The sequence below is a fragment of the Sphaerodactylus townsendi genome, linkage group LG09 (assembly GCF_021028975.2).
Source record: "Sphaerodactylus townsendi isolate TG3544 linkage group LG09, MPM_Stown_v2.3, whole genome shotgun sequence".
NCBI lineage: Eukaryota > Metazoa > Chordata > Lepidosauria > Squamata > Sphaerodactylidae > Sphaerodactylus > Sphaerodactylus townsendi.
In genome coordinates, this window is record NC_059433.1 from 76,524,761 (window position 1) to 76,542,740 (window position 17,980).

Below are 17,980 nucleotides of genomic sequence, written 5' to 3' on the forward strand. Positions count from 1 at the left end.
CTGGGAAATTTTGCATTGAGAATTTTGTTAAATGTTAAAGACTTTTTTTATGCACACAAATCTGGGGGTGGATGACTAGTTGATACCTCATTTGCCTGGCAAGCACGCTGGCACAGTTTACTTCTCCCTCTTCTGTAAATGTCATTTGCTGCCTTGATGAGAAATGTATTGTGCAGAAAGGCAGCATAGGATAAAGTTTTCGTCCTGTGGTGTGACCGTTGCAGTCTCCACTTGGAAAACACAGCTATGCAATTCTACTCTGCAACTGTGCCCTAGAAATAGAATAGTTTTTGTGGCAGAAATCCAGAAATGGGGCACTTGGAACTAAGGCCTATCAAACATAGCGTGCAAGAAAATTTAGCTTCCAGTATAGTTTTTACAAGTGGAAAGCTAGGCTAATCTTCCTTTAGTTGTCCCTCCTACTTTCCCTTCAAGTTTATATATATATAAAAGTAGAAACTTTACACAGATCCTTTACACAGATCCTTCATTATAGTCCTTATTGTGAAGAGGTTTTTTAAAATCCTGGGTGAAAATACAAATAATTTCTCCTGCATTCTTGTCTAGGGGAAGCTCTCTGCCTAAGCTTATGTCCCTTTTTTATTCTTCCAGCTGTCTCCCAGCCCCGCTCTTCAGTGGTACAGACCACAACTAACATACACAGCTAATCAGTGGGAATTTGTCCTTTTGATTAATGTATAGCTTGCACCACATTGAAAATCAATAGGGAGGGCTCATCTAGTGATGACAAAATGAATCAAAGCAGTAGTTACCTAAATATGGCAAATGCATTTAAACAGACAAGGGATCGTTGAGTTGACTGATGTTTTTAATTTTATGGATTCATTTTTCATGGAGAGGTATATGTTCCCATGTGCCCCTATTAAGGGACTGTTACTTCCTCCACTGCCTTACCTTCTCTTCTATAAAAAAGGTAAAGTTTCCCCTTCAGTCGTGTCTGACCCTATTTTATAGGCAAGCCGTTTTTGTGGGGTAGTTTGCCATTGATTTCTCCAGCTATTTTTTCCCCACCCTAGCTATAGAGGTACTCAGAGAAAGGCAGAGAAAACATTAGTTTCATCAACTGTTTCCATAAGCTTTTCTCCAGCATCTAACCCAAGAACTATCCTCTGGTGTGTCCTAATAATTAAAGAGTAGATGCTACCTGTTCTAATGCAGTGTGGGTGCTACCTTATGACATGTAACGAAAACTGGCAATATATTTTCATGTTCCTATCAGGGCATCACTGGCGGTATTATTTTGTAGTTTGATTTAAGTGATGATTGTAAAGTTGCCTATCTAGTGTTTCAGAGGGCTAAACGTGTTGACTTTTGTCAGCAGTCCAGTACTGTGCCTTGTCTTCATTTACTTTTAAATACTCCCCATTTTAGCATTGTCAAGTATGGTAACAGAAATCTTCCTTGAATCTTACTGGATGTGTAATTTGACAGCCGGACTCATGCTGAACCTGTTTCGCTATTTGTTGTTGTCGTGTTCATTGAGGGGTTTTTAACAGGAGCATTTTAACCTATTACCCTTTTGATGTCAATAGTAATATTGTACAGAGCTTAGTAACTGGGGTTGCTACTTATGTTTTTTTACATGAGACCATGAAATGTCTTTGTGAATGGGACATTGTTACGGTTTTTCTAGCATTTTCTGTCTCATGGAATCAAACACAGTTGCAATATAATTTTTGAACCAGATCTTTCCCCCAAATTCATCTTTCCTCTTGGAATGTTTAACAAATTAGAGCTTCCAGATTTCTGACTTTCCAGCTATAACATATAATGCGTGAGCATCTTTGCTGCTACATCTTTGCATTTTGTCTCTTTCGATATGGTTCAAAGCCTGGCAGTGTCTTTAGTTCCTTCCTGCAGAGCTCGCTCAAAGCTCTCTCTAATGCTCAGTGGGACGTATTTATCAAGAGATTTTTATAACCTTTTAGGAATAGGCAATACGTAGACCGTGGAGTCAAATGTTCTCCATGGATTTTCCAGTGGACCACCAGAATAGCCATAACTGCAGGGAGTTGGACTTCTTTGCCTCCACTGTGCATCAGTTGCTAATTCCTGTCCCCAAGATGTTTTTGCTCCTAACTCTCCACCCGCATCTATAGCTGACATCTTCAAAGGCCTTATTGTGACATGCCTCTGAAGATGTCAGCCGTAGATGCAGGCAAAACATCTTATCATGATGTGTCTCTGAAGATGGTGAGAGACAGGCTCAATTAACCCTCCAAACCATCAATTGTGTGCTCAAGTTCTTCTTCCCTCCCTCCTCTTTATTTTTTGTTTAACGTTATCCACACCTTGCTGATTCCAGCGGCATGGCAAACTATGATTCATGCTGTATAGGAGCTATAGGTGGAAGTCACAGATTAGAAATCACAAGGCAACCACCACTGTGTCTCATCCAAACTGTGACATCTGAATTGTGCCATGGTGTCTGATGGCCAAATCTAAAATCCAGCAGTTGACCCAATTTAGTTTCTATTGGTTCTTTACCTAGCACATCATCTGAAAATCATCTCTAATTGTAAGGAACTACTCTGTTTTCCTCTCTTTTGACAGATTTGTGAATTCCGGTAAGTGCTGGGGAGGCATCTGAGTAAGAATTTAAACGGGAGTTTAGCCATCTTATATCCTTCTCTGTCCTAGCAGCCTGGATGCTGTCCAAAATCTGTTTGCACCCATTCTGTCTGTATAATACCTGAACTATTCTAGGAAATCATTTGTGATCGTTCACTCCCCCCATTCCCTCAACTAATATTTTGTCTATCTCCTCCTCAATAATACTGGCTGTCCAACCTGATGAAGAGTTCTGGGAAATTCAAAAGCTTTCACGTTATGTGTTGGCATTTGCTTACTGTGCATTGGTTAGAGGCTTCTGGGTAGCTGTGTGTACATTAAGTGCCATAAGGTCACTTCTGACTTATGGCGACCCGATGAATGAATAGCTCATCTTGTTGTTAACTGTCTTGCTCAAGCCTTGCAAATAGAGGGCAGTGGCTTCCTTTACCGATCATGTCAACTCCCGTTGGCTCTTCCTCTTCTCCTGTTGCCTTCAGTGTTTCCTAACATTCTTGTCTTTTCCATGAGTCTTGTCTTCTCATAGTCTGACCAAAGTACGGTAGCCTCAGTGTGGTCATTTTAGCTTTTAGGGAGAGTTCAGACTGGATTTGATGTAGAGCCCACTTATTAAGGGTTCAGCCATTGCTGAGTTGAAGGACTGGGGAAGTGTGCTGCAAATTGGACAGAGTTGGTGCCTTGACAGGTCACAGTTTCTCATATTGTCAGGTTGCTTGCTGCTAGCAAGCCTGTCTCACTCATGCCTAGGGACAGCTCTGTCTGTGACTTGTAAATTTTTCTTCCTTTGTTACACTTCACTGTGCTACAGCCTAAACTAGGAAGCCAGTGACCAGCCTCTGATACTGAGTGTGTAAAATTATCTGATCTTGCTAACTGGGGTGGGGGTGGAGTGTATACTCCAAAAAGGCTGCTTTATATGGAGTTCACTCTGTGCTTTAAATGATGAAGAGCACCGGCTTCTGCTGTTTATTTTCTGTAATATGTTTCTCTTTCATTGAAGTTCATACGGCTTTTTAGTTTTTATGGAAGGGAATATACTTGCACCCTCAGGTCTTTAGCCCAAGAAAAACTGCCCTGAACGGTAGCTCTTATGCTTAGGTTAACGTAGATCCATAGGTCTTATTCATTCCTTATGAATGGGACTGTTCATGTAGAACAAATAGCTTTCAGGTCATTTTCACAGAGCAAATGCCTACAGTGAAGGTGGAGCTACGCATTACCAAAAATACAGGCTTGCCTTCTAGAGCTTTAAATGATGAAGAGCACTGGCTTCTGTTGTTTATTTTCTGTAATATGTTTCTCTTTCGGTAAAGTTCATACAACTTTTTAGTTCCCTTCTCAATGACACCTAATTAAATAAAACTGGTATACTGAGTGTTTCCCTTCCTCTCCAATGACATGGAATTGGTTGGGGGTGGAGGGCATACTACAGTATGCTCACATCTGTGTGTCAGTTCATGTACTGTCCAGCTGACAAGCTAAGACCCCTCTCGCAAGCCCTGGCCTTTGTGCCCCTGTATTCATAGGTGAAGTAGGTGTTAACCTGAGAGAAGACTTTTTTGCCTTTGGAACATCCTCCTCTTTAAGTCTTGCCTGTGCCTATTTTGTCACCTTTTTTTCAGTCAAACATTTCTTTTCACCCAAATTTTTAATCAAAGAGTTCCACCTATTTTAATGTTGTTTTATTTTTATTTACATTATTTATAGTCCACCTTTCTCATTCAGACTGCAGAAGGATTATGCAGTGTAAGTCGATGCGATCAGCAAGATGAGACTTCTCATAAGCAGTGTAATAGGACTAGGATTACAGAACCCTGAAACAAAGTATAAATTATTACAGATGATAAACAATGCAGAAAATTGTATTAAATAAGTAGAAAACAATGTAGTGAGACCAAGATAATATATACAACAAAATGCATACTGTAAACTACAGTATAATCCACATTCCAGTTAAAGCATTTTCCCTGAATCATTCCATTATACTATAGCCCTATTACCTTTAAAAAAAATGCTCTCCCAAGCAATTCTGTTTTACAGTTTGCAGCATAAGAGAAGTATGACATGCTAGCCTGAATGGTATTTTAGAAATATTAGCTATGTTTCTGCTTAATTATATATCTTACCTTACTATTCACCTCCAGCGAGTCTCTGGAGAGACAGCATTTAAATTATTTAAATAAAATAATATTTTAAAAAGTAAATAAAATAACAATTGCGTTTGGGTTCTTGTCTGTGTGCTCCCCTGTCTGTCCTCTGCTAATGTGTTCAAAGTGTGGCTTGATATAAATATGACACTATCGGGCCAGGAAAACATACCCATGCAACTTTTGCATGTGCCTAGTGTTCAACTGTGCAGTCTTATTACATGTGTCATGCTAGCATACCCTGGCTACCTATCTCTGGCATGCTAATCTTGAACAGATTAAATGGGATACTGGGCACATGCAACATTGCATAGATAAGTTTCTGTTTACCCAGAATAATTTAAATCAGGCCTCAGATTACCAACTTCTGCTTTATCATAAAATGTGTTTTTATATTTGAACCATCATATAATAGTGGGGTGCTGTGTGGTTTCTGGGCTGTATGGCTGTGTTCTAGCAGCATTTTCTCCTGACGTTTCGCCTGCATCTGTGGCTGGCATCTTCAGAGGATCTGATAGTAGTACTCACAGTATATATACTCCACTTGCTTTCCTTTCCTACTATCAGATCCTCTGAAGATGCCAGCCACAGATGCAGGTGAAACGTCAGGAGAGAATGCTGCTAGAACACAGCCATACAGCCCGGAAACCACACAGCACCCCAGTGATTCCAGCCATGAAAGCCTTCGACAGTACATCATATAATAATTTAACTGAGATTGCCATCACTTTGGACATCAGAACATAAGTAGAGCTGCTGGATCAGACCACTGGTCTACCTAGTTTCACAGCACCTAGCCAGTTGTCTTATAAGGCATAGAGACCAAGGTCCTCCCCTGATGCTGCTGCTGCTTAGCCACTGGTGTAGAGAGGTCTGGTTCCTCTGTAGATAGAGGTTCTCTATTTTCCAGCATGGTGTAGTGCTTAAGAGCAGCAGACTCTAGTCTGGAGAACCAGGTTTGATTCCCCACTCCTTTACATGAGCAGTGGACTCTTAATCTGATGAACCAGGTTTACTCCATATAAAGCCAGCTGAATGTCCTTGGGCTAGTCACAGTTAGAACTCAGCCCCACCTCCCTCACAAGGTGCCTGCTGAGGAAGGGGGAAGGGAAGGTGATTGTGTGCTTTTTGAGACTCCTTAAAGGTCGAGAAAAGCAGGGTATAAAAATCCCCAGCTTTAATAGTTTTTCTCCTTTTTAATTCTAATATTTAGTTCTGTGCAGGTTGACTCTACGTTTCTGAAACTTTAGGAAAAGCAGCATTGTATGTGTAACATGTATATTTCTTTTGCAGATTGTAAAACTGGCTATCTATGGAATGCTGCCAAAAAACCTTCTCAGAAGAACCATGATGCAAAGACTGCATCTCTTTGCAGATGATGTAAGTCAGAAGCTGGGTCATATCTAGTTCAGTGGTTGATCTGTTACTTCATTCCAAATACACTACAAGATGATGTAGAGATGATTTGCTGAACTGCCCAGTTGTTGCTGAAGAACTAATGTTTGACTCCAGTGGAATTCAAATTTCAAATCAGTGTTACTCAGAAAAATGAAATACATTTGTTTACAAAGCATTCACACATCCTTAAACATCTGAATGTCGGTAGCAGAGATTATAAGTATGAATCTTGAAATTTGCTTGGGTAGAATATTGGATGTTTAGCTTCTTGGTTCTGCAATTTGCCAGTATTTGTACATTTCTCAATAATGCCTAAACTGAGCAGTGAGATTGCTGAATACAGATTACGTAGCGTATTCATTATAACATACATTCAAACTATTCTTCATCCTGTGATTTGACAACACTTTTGCGTTCTAATGTGTATGTCTTAAAATTAGATTGACAGGAAGTCCTTCAAAAGATAGAAATTACAATATATTAGCAACATTTAAGGTTTTTCTTCAGTTGGATTTTGTGAGCCTTTTAAAAATTATCTTTGAACTTCTTATTGACAGTGCGGGCAGCTGTAATGAGACATACGATGTTTATATGATGTGTTGGATTGATTTGTCCAGAATATCAGCCTCAAAGAGAGTTTCTAAAATCTTTTGCGCGAGAGAGGGATCGTGAGGACTCTCACGCAGGCGCGCTCGCCACAACCTCCCAAACCGCTACGCGTGACCAGGAGTCGGCTTGTAAACACAAAGAGTTCTTGCCCAGCCAAGAGGGAAGGGTAATGACTCAGTGGAAGAAGGTCCCAGGTTAATTCATCAGAATCTCCAGGTAAAAGTATCAAGTAGTAGTAGATGATGTGAAAGACATCTGACACCCTGAAAGCTGCTGCCAGTCTGAATAGAATACTGACCTTGATGGACCAATGGTCTGATTCAGTATAAAACCGCCTCATGTGTTAAGGAGCTTTCCTGTCCAGTTTGCAGTTTGGGGAACATTGTGCTAGGATCTCTGGTGTTTGGTTGTTAGTGTTCTGGATCACAAATTCTGAACCCTTGCTATTAGCATTAAGCTAATGAGGATCCCAGTGGCTGCAATACAGTTCATTCTGAAGGAGTTATTGTGAACTCAGGGTGACCTCAGAAAAATAATTATTTTAAAAAAATGCATGACAGAGTGGATGCAGCAGCATAAAAACAATCACGAAGGAGAACTGAGCCAGTATTATCATGTATCCAAGGAGGCAGCCATCTTGAGGTCCCTTGACAGAGCATTTCAGAGGGTGGGCGTCACAACTGAAAAGGCCTTGCCAGGTACCCTCTGTGATCTCACCTGGCTGAACAGCAGGACTCCCAGCAGGGATTCATTCAGTGGCCAAAGGGCACAAGCAAGATGAAATGAGAGAAGATGCACGGTCTCTCAAGGAAGCAGGGTTCAAGTCACATTGGGACTTTAAAGGCCCAAACCAGCACCTTGAAATGGAAATAAAGATGTCATGCCATCACATGAATTCCCATAGAAGGCTGAGTAAATTGATGAAATCCCACTACTATGTTTGCTGATCCATACGTGTATGTTCCTGTGAGGTTTACGCAAGAGGTGGCAAAGACAGAGATGGCTGCCATTGCCTTCCTTTCCTCAGGCTTTATTGCCATGGTAAAGGTTAGGATAAGATAACAGCATGTTACAGATCTAAACGTTTCATTAGCAAAATGAAGGGCTAATATATAAGTCCCAGAATGTAAAAAGAAAAAAAAACACTCACCTTATAGGGGCAAATAGAAAAATTGTAACATATGTCTGCCACTGACTCGGCCAATCCACAGGGGCTGATTGGGCTCTGGAGGCCAACTAAGGTCATCCCCGTCGCCCGGAACGCCCACACAACACCAGCACAGCTGGAGGTGGCATGGGAGCGCCGACGTGAGGCCAGGTGCCACGGCTGGCAGTCATAGGGCACCTCAGCAGCCAGGCACCAACAGATTTACTCCTCTTGGCTAAGTGACCCGGGGAGGGCATTTCCACCAGAGTGAGCCTGCACCACCTCCAGAGGGGAGTCACACCCTCCCCCCCCCCTCAAATGGGCTGTAATACTGTTATAAGAATGTAACTGAAATGTCTGTGAGAGTTTCTTTTGCCTTTTAGTAAAATATGTGAACAATGAATTCTGGGTAAACTTTGGTATTTTGTCTTGTCATCCTCAGGATATTCCTGAGGAAATACGTAAGAATCTAGTAGAGCAGCTTCAGCAGCCCCGCAAAGTGCCCAAGAGGTTGAACGAATACACGCAAGAGGAAATCGATGCTTTTCCAAAGCTCTGGAGTCCGTAAGTGTCTAATAGCCCTTGAAAAGAGTGTTGATGACTGCTTATCTGATAGATTAGCTTTTAAAGAATTCATTATCCTTTAAGAAGATAAGACGCGCTTTAAGTATGCCTTTGAGGCAGACGTCTCTTTTGAACGTGAAACTGAATTCCTTCAGGTTTTGGATTATTTTAAGCAGTTCGTTTTTGTTACCCTTTGTCCTTATTTTTATTTTTGTTCTATATAGAACAAAATAAACAAACAGTGGCATGGCCTTTAAGCTGGTTCAAAAATAATGAGCGCATAAACAAAATCATATCGCCTCACTCTCTGGAGTGAAAATTTCAGAACAGTCATTGGTAAATGTGATTGCATCTTTGTAAGAAAACCAACGCAGTGGTATGATTTTGCTTGGAGTATCTTTAATGGAGAAAAAAGGCTACTGAGAGCCCTTACTGGTAAGGCATTCTATTGTTGATTTGATTGTAAAGTGCAAAGAAAAGGAGACACAAAAGGAGGCCCAAAAATGATCAGGCTGGCCTCGACGAGGAGCAGGGCCTTTTCAGCCCTAGCCTCTACCCGGTGGAACAGGCTCCCTAGGGAGATCAGGGCCCTGCGGGACCTGCAGAGTTTCTGCAGGGCCTGCAAGACGGACCTGTTCCGCCAGGCGTTTGGCCAGCCTGGTTGAAAATACATCTACCATGTCATCTGGCCTCCCGTGGGCACAAGGGGGGGGGGGGGGGAGCCAGACACCATCCACATTTTTAAATGGGTTCTGTTTTTATGTAACTAATATTTAAATTATGTTTTAATGTATGTTTTAACCTTGTTGTAAACTGCCCTGAGCCCCCAGGGGGAGGGCGGTATATAAAATTAATAATAAATAAATAAAAATAAATTAAATGTCCCTTACCTAATCAAGCTGGCATCTTGAAACCATTACTCACCTCAGGTGTTCACAAGAAGTGCTTCTTAAAGGCACAAAGTTGGTGCAACCAATGCAAAAGACGTGCTTTGGTGAATTTATCTATTTATTTATTATGATCTGCCTTTCTTACAGGGGCTCAAGGTGAATTACACATAGGGGATCAGTACAATCAACAAAATGGGATTTTAGAAATCTAGACAGAACTAAAACATAGCATAAGTATTCACATGATTCGTTATGCAGTACAGAAATTACATAAATAGCAAACTGATAAAACCATTTTGTGCGGTGCAGCTCTATTACCTGTGCAGAAAGCTGTCTTGAATAGTTCAGTTTTGCATTGGTTGCAGAAAGCCAGAAGAATGGGAATTTTCCTGGCAGGCAGGCCGTTCCGCAAGGCGTGAATCACAGTAGAAAACTCCCTTGTGTGGGCAGTTGTTGATTTTGCCCATTTGCCAATAGGCACCTGCAGAACCCTTGCTGACATGTGCAAAGTTGTTGTGGAAGACCATAGAGAGAGAGGCAGTCCTCCAAATAAGAGGAGACGAGGCCATGAAGGGCTTTGTATGTGATAGCCAGTCCTACCCCGTTACTCCTAATGTTGATTTAGTTGCCATGGGCAAGTTTTTTATTGTATAGACTGTATCTGTAAAAGCAGTCATTTTGCCTTAATCAGCAGTCCGCTTGCACCTGCCACATGGTGTCCCCCACACCTGAGGACCATCTATGGAGCAAATGACAAGCTCTCCACTTCCAAACTTGAAACATTCCTTGGTTTTAATCTGCCACTCATCAGCATACTATATGTGTATCTATGTCTTTTTGTGGTAGAGAAAATAATTGTGTACTGTAATTACTTAGAATACAGGGAAACTCAGTATGTTAGTATCTCTTGGGTCAAAGAGAAAGAGGGACTTGGTGAAACTGTCTGAGATAAAGTCCCCAGGGCTAGAACCCACTCACAGCCAACATTGTTATTGAAGATAGTTCCTATTTTTGCGAACATGACTGGCCAGGCTGCTGATCATGGAGTAATCATGAGACATGATGATTATAGTAATAATTCTGTGATGGTCCTGGTGTTTCCTTTCCCCCAAGCACTTTGTGTTTCAAGTCAGCTGATGTAACAGATTTTGCTATAGCTGGGAACAAAATATAGGCGTCTCAATACACCTACGCCCCATCTGCAAGAAAAGGATAATAATGAAGTGGTACCTTACAGGCTATTTATTGAGTTGGGAGTGTGAGAAGTCCTATTTTTGGCCTCAAAAAGTTCTCTCTCTGTCTCTACACGCATACATATAATCTCAGATTTGCATAAATGTAACTTGGGCAACTTGGTCTAATTTGCATTATTTGATACGGTCTTTCCAAATGTGTAAAGTTGGTAAGAGGCAAGGAAACAGGGAACCCGTCCCGCTACCCAGTTCTTACTGGGCTGTTCATTAGATCTCTCAAGGATTGGGGTTTTAATCCAAGAGTGAATCTGATGGGTAAGGACCAGGATTCAATTGTGAAGTCAGCCCAACTAGAATTTTGCAATCATTCCTAGAAATTAGCAGTATATTGTAATATCTAGGCTTGCCTTGGAAATGCGTTTTACTTTAACATACATTAAGCCTCTTGCTTAAACCTCAAAAGTAGGTTGGGAAAATCAAAAGTGCTGTTCCTTCTTCTACTGAGGTAGGGGTGTGCGCGTGTACGCATATGGATCTCCTCTTATATAAGAAAGTTGGATCAATTGCAGCCGAAGTACCCTGGCAGGAAGAATCCTAAGTGAAGAAGGAATAATTTTGGGAAATATTTTGAGATGAAACTGAACATGAGGCATCCTGGTACTCCAGCCAGATTCATACTGATCTTGCCAAACTGTTTCATCGCTCTGAAAAGCAAGGCAGTGGGTATTTTCATAAAATCCTTGTTAATTTTAGACCTTTGCCATTTTAGGTTGTGAAATGGATGTCTATTATCACCCCAGTTACAAGGAGGTTACAGGAAGCCAGCTGATTTCACGCAGAGAGATGCAGTGTGGTATTACGTGCAAAAAATGTACTTAGCAGTCGAGCTTATAATTTAGTTAGTGCATTAAAAGGTGTCTGTCTTCAATTGTAAATATTAGGCACCATTTCAGGCGGAAAATTACAGGCCTCTTTAGCTTCAGCTGTCTGAGGAGGGGCACGAAGCAAATAACCCCCACCCACCCCCCGGGTAGATCATGCATCTGAAGACAATCCTGTGGGAGTGGCCCACTTGCTTTGCTTCTTCAGAGAGAGAATGTACCTTTTCCCCCAACCTCCCAAGAGCAAAATTTATTCTACTAAATTCTTTAATCCCAGAGTGGGAGTCACAGCCTTGTTAAGTACTAGCAGCCACATGGCTGTCGGTGAACTGGGCTGCTCTGATTCAATTCTCATGGCAGCCTTTAACACACTATTATTATTATTATTATTATTTATTCAATTTCTATACCGCCCAATCCCCAAAGGGCTTTCTGCAATCTTCTGCTCTCTCCACTTCAGCCGGCGGAGTGGGGGCAGGGGCAGGGGAAGGCAAGGCAGTAATACAGCCTGAATTGTAAGAAGCATTTGAAATGAGTGCTGGGTAGTATTGTTAGGGAATTCACAAACATTTTCAGGCTATTTCGTAGCCCATTTTTGTGTTTTTCGGCAGAAGATTGACATGCCTCCTGCCAATGACTTCAGCATCAGTTTTGATAACTGGTGGACCCTGCCTTTTTCCTCACACGATGCCAGAGGTTACCTTTAGTAACCTGATAATAAATTATCATAATAAATTATCAGGTTACCTTTAGTAACCTGATAATAACGTTTATTTCATTTGTTTACTGCCCCTTCTGTCTCCCGAAATTGGAACAGGAGGAATCATTGAGTTGGATGAAGCCGTCATTTGGCTGTTCTATTTGAGACGCATAAGGGCTTTTGTGGATTCGTGGGAATATCCTCCTGTTGTGAGGCTTTAAGCCCCTGAGCAGTTTCTAAAAGAGGAGCTTCTTTGAATTGTCGAAGGCTTTCACTAGGGTGTTGTGGGGTTTCCTTGCTGTACGGCCGTGTTCTTCAGATGCCAGCCACAGATGCAGGCGGAACGTCAGGAGAAAATGCTACTGGAACACGGCCGTACAGCCCGGAAACCCCACAACATTCCAGAAGCTTCTTTGATTAGAAGGTAGCTTAAATGAGAGACTGTCCTAGTGCTATAAGGATGACTGTCCTCTTGTGGCAGACACCCATTTGTTTGCCCTGAAGTGTGTAAGGGAGTGGTGCTTGTATTCACTCAAAAGAAGGACTGATTAAAAAATAAAGAAGGCAGGAAAAGTTGAAACGTAAGAAAGGTAATATTGGTGAGTGTATTTATATTTCACACTAATGTTTAAGATGGATAAGTAGTATGTGCTACTTGAGATGCTTGAAACTGCCATTGCCGCTGTTTGCTATGAAGTGCAAAAATGTGCTGATAATTAGCTACTTTTTTGTTCATCTTTAAGGCCCTGTTTGACACTGAAGATCTGAGTACATGTTTCAGCCCACATTGTCAAGATATAGTGATATTTTATATTTTTCTCTTTTCACCATGAGTAGAGATGTTGGGTCAGACAGTCTCAGTGAAAGCTATTTTACTTCTTTCCTGGACTTGGCAAGGGCAGAAAGTAAATTAAATTTAGGGCTTTTTTAAAAAAAAAGTTGAATTCAAGTAAAATTTGACCAGTAAATTTTATATCCTGTCTATTGAACTGGGACCTAAATTGGTTTGAGTCCCCGAATAAGCTTTCCTTAATCCTTGAGCATTCTTATGAATGCTGCAATTAATAAACTTCTCAACAAATGTTGCATTGGGAAATTCTGTACTCTGGGTTTACTTGCCTGAATCAATAGTAGTCTGTACAATGGAGAGAAGCACTGGGTTCTTCAGTTGCTGGAGCTGTGTACTCCAGGGGGTACAAAATTACTAAATACTTTGCTTGCAAGCTTTAATAACCTGAATAGAATTTATTTCTCCCCCAGAGGAATCCTACACAAATAATCAGGTACTTGAAAAGAGGTGCTTGCTTTCCCTTGGAGATGAAGGTTTTACCCAATGGCTAAGTGCCAAACTGACAGAACAGTATTCTAATATGATGGCTTTTTTGAAAAAAAGGTCAGCAAATCCTCATATAAGCCTTTCAGCTGTTTAAAGTTAATCCCATGATTTCTGTCTTAAGTATTATATTGCTTTCCTTTCAACCTTTTTCTCCAGTTAAAATTCCAGCTGTGATAAAGCCTTTGTTCTTGTCAGCTAAAGCATCTATGCAGTACCCACTGAACCACAAGAGGCATAGCAGGATCGTAAAATGCTGTCGAACAATTTATGTAGAATTGTAATTAGAACAGTACAGAAAGAACTGAAGCAGGAAGATTGCTCAGTGAAAATAAGTCAGTTAAGAAATTTAGCATGTGATATTTGTGAATCCCTTTTTTATGGTGTTACATCAGGTGATGTTTTGTTTCTTCCAGTAAAGTTTTGTTCTAAGTACTAGGAAACAGGGCCCTGCTCCACCCCATGACTGTATTGCAAGACTACCATTTTTGCTTTGCCTCCTAGGATGGTGTTGCGAGTGTGTGACTCTCTCCCAGGGAAAGGGCAGGGAATAAATCTAATAATAATAATAATGATAATAATAATAATAATAATTTAACCAAACATCAGCATAGCACAAGTAGACAGTGAGTTCCAGTCAGGTTTCTTCTGGAGGACCAACAAAAATCAGGCAGCATCTGATGGCGGGACACCCCTTGTGATTATTTAAGGAAGGAGGGAGTTGCATCTCCTTTATTCAGTGAGTTATTGAACTGTGGAATTCTCTGTCGTGGAGGTAGAGACAGCCACAAGTATAGAAGAAGAAGAAGAGTTTGGATTTATATTCCCCCTTTCTCTCCTGTAAGGAGACTCAAAGGGGCTTACAATCTCCTTTCCCTCCCCCACCACAACTGTGACTAGCCCACGGCAACCCAGCTGGCACGTGTTGGAGTGCAAAAGCTAATCCGGTTCACCAGATAAGTCTCCACAGCTCTAGTGACAGAGTGGGGAATCAAACCTGGTTCTCCAGATTAGAGTGACCTGCTCTTAACCACTAGCCCACGGTGGCTTTCCAAAGGGCTTTTGACAAATTCAGGGAGGAGAGGTCCATCAGTGACGGCTGGATATCATGACTGAAGGGAGCCTCCTTCTACAGAGGCGGTAGACCTCTGAAGAACAGTGCAAGGAGGCAGCGGCAGGGGAGTGTCTCGGCCTTGGTGCCCTGTTCGTTAGACTTCCCAGGCAAATGTTTGGCCACTGTGTGAAACCGGATGCCGGATTAAATTGACCACTGGACTGATCCAACAGTTTCTCCTTGTGTTCTTAAAAAAGGCAGGCAGGCAGCAGCTGAGAAAATCATATTTTTGAAAGGGAACCATTCTCAAAAATGAGAGGATTAGTTGCTTCAAAGGAAGATATGAGAGACACTTGGAAAATGCTCTGTCATAAGTAGAACTTAGAAACAGGAAGAGGGACTGTGAGGTTTAGCAGAGCAGTTCTTGTAGTCTTATTCCTCAGAACATATATTTGTGGGTTGGATCCACTCAGCTTTTTCACCCTGTCTGCCCAATTCCTCTCCTTACCTAAGCTCACAATGCACCTGACTTTTGTCCATGTGGGTCCCATGATTCCCAGCCCAGCCCTTTTGCTGGTCAAAGGGGACCCCTCTTTTTTTTTCAGCCAAAAAAGTTGAATGGACAGTATCCATAAACTTTGTTTCAACATAATTAACATATCCATAAACTTTGTTTCAATATAATTAACAAATGATCATAGTGTTTTGACTTTGGAGTAGCATGTAGGCAAGAATTTTTTCAAGATAATATTTTTTTCATCTCCCCACATTATTTAAAAGCAGCCAAACCCCTAAGAGAAAGAAATGTGCCCGAAGCCGCTGCAATCATAGAGTTGGAAGCGACCACAAGAACCATCAAGTCCAACCCCCTGCCATGCAGGGATATATAATCAAAGTACCCTTGACAAATGGCCATCCAGCCTCTGTTTTGAAACCTCCAAAGAAGGAGACTCCACCACACTCCAAGGCAGCGTATTCCACTGTCAAACAGAACAGCCCTCACTGTCAGGAAGTTCTTCCTACTTGTTTAGGTGGAATCTCTTTTCCTGTACTTTAAATCCATTACTCCTTGTCCTCATCTCTGGAGCATGACAACTTTGGGAAGTTACACTGATATTATGTTTAACACTTTCACAACTGCAAAATGGTTAATAATAATGTTTAAAACACAGCCTGTTTTATTAACGAAATATTTCTAAGTTGTCCTTCGCGAATTATAGGTCAAACAGGTGGTGCATGGAACACGCATGAAACCGGCTGAAAGCGTGAGGTTCATTATGCGTACGAAAGATAGATGATAACGTTTTATTATGAGGCTGTGCTGCTGTCATCAGCTTGTAATAATTCCACATTCCTGTGTATACTGTTTTCTTATAGATAGGAAAGGCAATAATTATTAGCTAGGCACAATGGGTTTTTAGAGCTCAACGCTAGGAAATAATGGGCTAAACCCTTGAATACCAGCGCATAGAAGCAACCGTAGATTTGAGTTCAAAATGCCGGAGCATTGGCGTATTTTTCTGCCCTCTGTGCTCTAGGATCGGTATAGACAATAGGCCCATCACGCAAGAAATCTAGAACGAGATGAATAGGGGTCCATCCCCTATAAGTGCAAGTGCTCCGAAATGGAGTACAAATCAGTGAGGAAATAGGTCTTGCAGGGGATTTCCTCGTACAGAACTCATTCATTTTTAGGCTGTTTTTCCAATCTTGCGTGAGTAACCAGAGCCTTGCCCTCACACCCGCATAAATGCTCTTTGAAGGACGTTAGTGAGTCTTGACCTGGGGAAACCTGGACACACTAATTCTTCTGCAACTGTGTCAAATTCATTTCTCACCTATACCGTGGTGAGGATTGGCCCAAACAGTTGCCACAGCAAATATCCGTAGCTCATGGGCCTCAGAGCTCTTTGTGGGCTCTGGGGATAGTTTTGCTGCAGACAGGACCCACTCCCTTTTGCAGGTCTGCATAAGCATCCCAGGATCAAGAGACCACTAGTAAGTGGAGTCTCTGGAAGGAAGTCATTTTGCTGGCAGAAGAGGAATCAGCAGCCTGTTCTCTAGCTACCCCAAGGACATCTTCAGTCGGCAGTGGGAGTTGCCTGGGTGTGGGTCGGCCCTTGTGCATTTAATGTGTCGTGTGAATGTTTGTGTGTTGTTTCAGCTCTGTTTCAAATGTCCACAGTACAAATCCTATTTCATTGTTTGAGTATCTCATCCTGTGGATTATATTAAATTGCACAGAGTAATCTGCCTTGTCTTTCAGCGAGCAAGGTAGGCTATATATGTAGCATAAAAAATAAAATTTTGAATAGGGTGTTCTGTGGTTCTGGTTGTATGGTTGTAGCTTTAGTAGTATTTCTTCCTGATTGCCATTCTCCTGCATCTGTGGCTGGCATCTTCGGAAGATCAGCCACAGATGCAGGTGAAACATCAGGAGAAATTGCTGCTAGAACACGGCCGTTCAGGCCGGAAACCACACAACATCCCAAGTACAGCTTAGTTTTTTACCCAGATGTTTCCCTCTGGTTTTCCTCTTTGTCACATGCATTGCGGTTGATCATTTCCAGCTTTGGGAAGGCTTCAGTCAAACTCCAGTTTGTTGTGACATCCACACAGATGGAACTGCCTTATAACTGGGACTCTTAAGGTTTGTTTGTTTACTGAGACTGATAGTGACTTCTTAAGGTCTTCTGATGGCCTACTTCCTGATCCTTTAAAAGATTCTGGGGACTGAACTCAGGGCCTTCTGCTTACAAAGCCTGTTCTTGGGCACTAATCCATGGTTCCACAGATGTCTTGGCAACTTAGGTTTTGCTTCCCTCCCATTATAGTGCTCAGAAACAAACAGAAGCTGCACCTGCCAGCAGAGATGACACAGCTCACACGGGGAGGCAAGGCTAGCACAAACAATGGTCCTGGGGCTGGAACTCTGAGAGACGACATGGGTGAGGAGCCCCAGATAGGGGAGCACAGCTATGGGCTGGCCAAGGAGGACTCCCTGGGGAGGTGAGCCCCGGGTTTTAGGATTAGCTTTTAGCCTGAAGTAAAGCACAGCAATTACAGCATCCTTCTGTATATTAACTTTGGAGGACTATTTGCTGTAGGAGTAAGCAGAAAACTGCAAAGCAGAGGTGGTTGAGTTTTGGATTCTTCATGCTACGTCCTATTTTAATATGAGCCAGGTCTCAAGGATGCACTGAGTTTCAGCGTTTGTAGACTTCATCCCTCTCATTCACTAATAATAGTTTTTCTTTTCTCACTCTGTAAGCACTCCTGCGTCATCTGTCACCATCTTTGCTCCTCCTTTTCTGTTTCTTCTGAGCCCCTGTAGCCTTCTTCAGGAGAGGGAGGCGTGTCGGGAGGGACACTGTGTGTTACTTCTTTGCTTCCTTCCCCACCTACCACAGGCTGGAATGGTGCAGAAGTTCTGAATGACTCACAGCTGAGCACTGAACTGTCCACTCTACAA

At 42.0% G+C, this 17,980-nt stretch overlaps 1 protein-coding gene and 1 non-coding gene across 2 annotated transcripts in view; both read left to right on the plus strand.

Moving 5' to 3' along the window:
- MRPL13 (mitochondrial ribosomal protein L13) overlaps positions 1-17,980 on the plus strand; it is a 31,868-nt gene that overhangs the window by 5,750 nt on the left and 8,138 nt on the right. Inside the window, exons 5-6 of the mRNA XM_048508593.1 lie at positions 6,033-6,119; positions 8,336-8,457. Of these exons, the coding sequence (XP_048364550.1) occupies positions 6,033-6,119; positions 8,336-8,457 (209 nt within the window). The remainder of the gene's footprint in view (positions 1-6,032; positions 6,120-8,335; positions 8,458-17,980) is intronic.
- LOC125439553 lies at positions 16,320-16,454 on the plus strand. Its single transcript, XR_007245550.1, has one exon. It is a non-coding gene; the product is annotated as a small nucleolar RNA SNORA5 (small nucleolar RNA).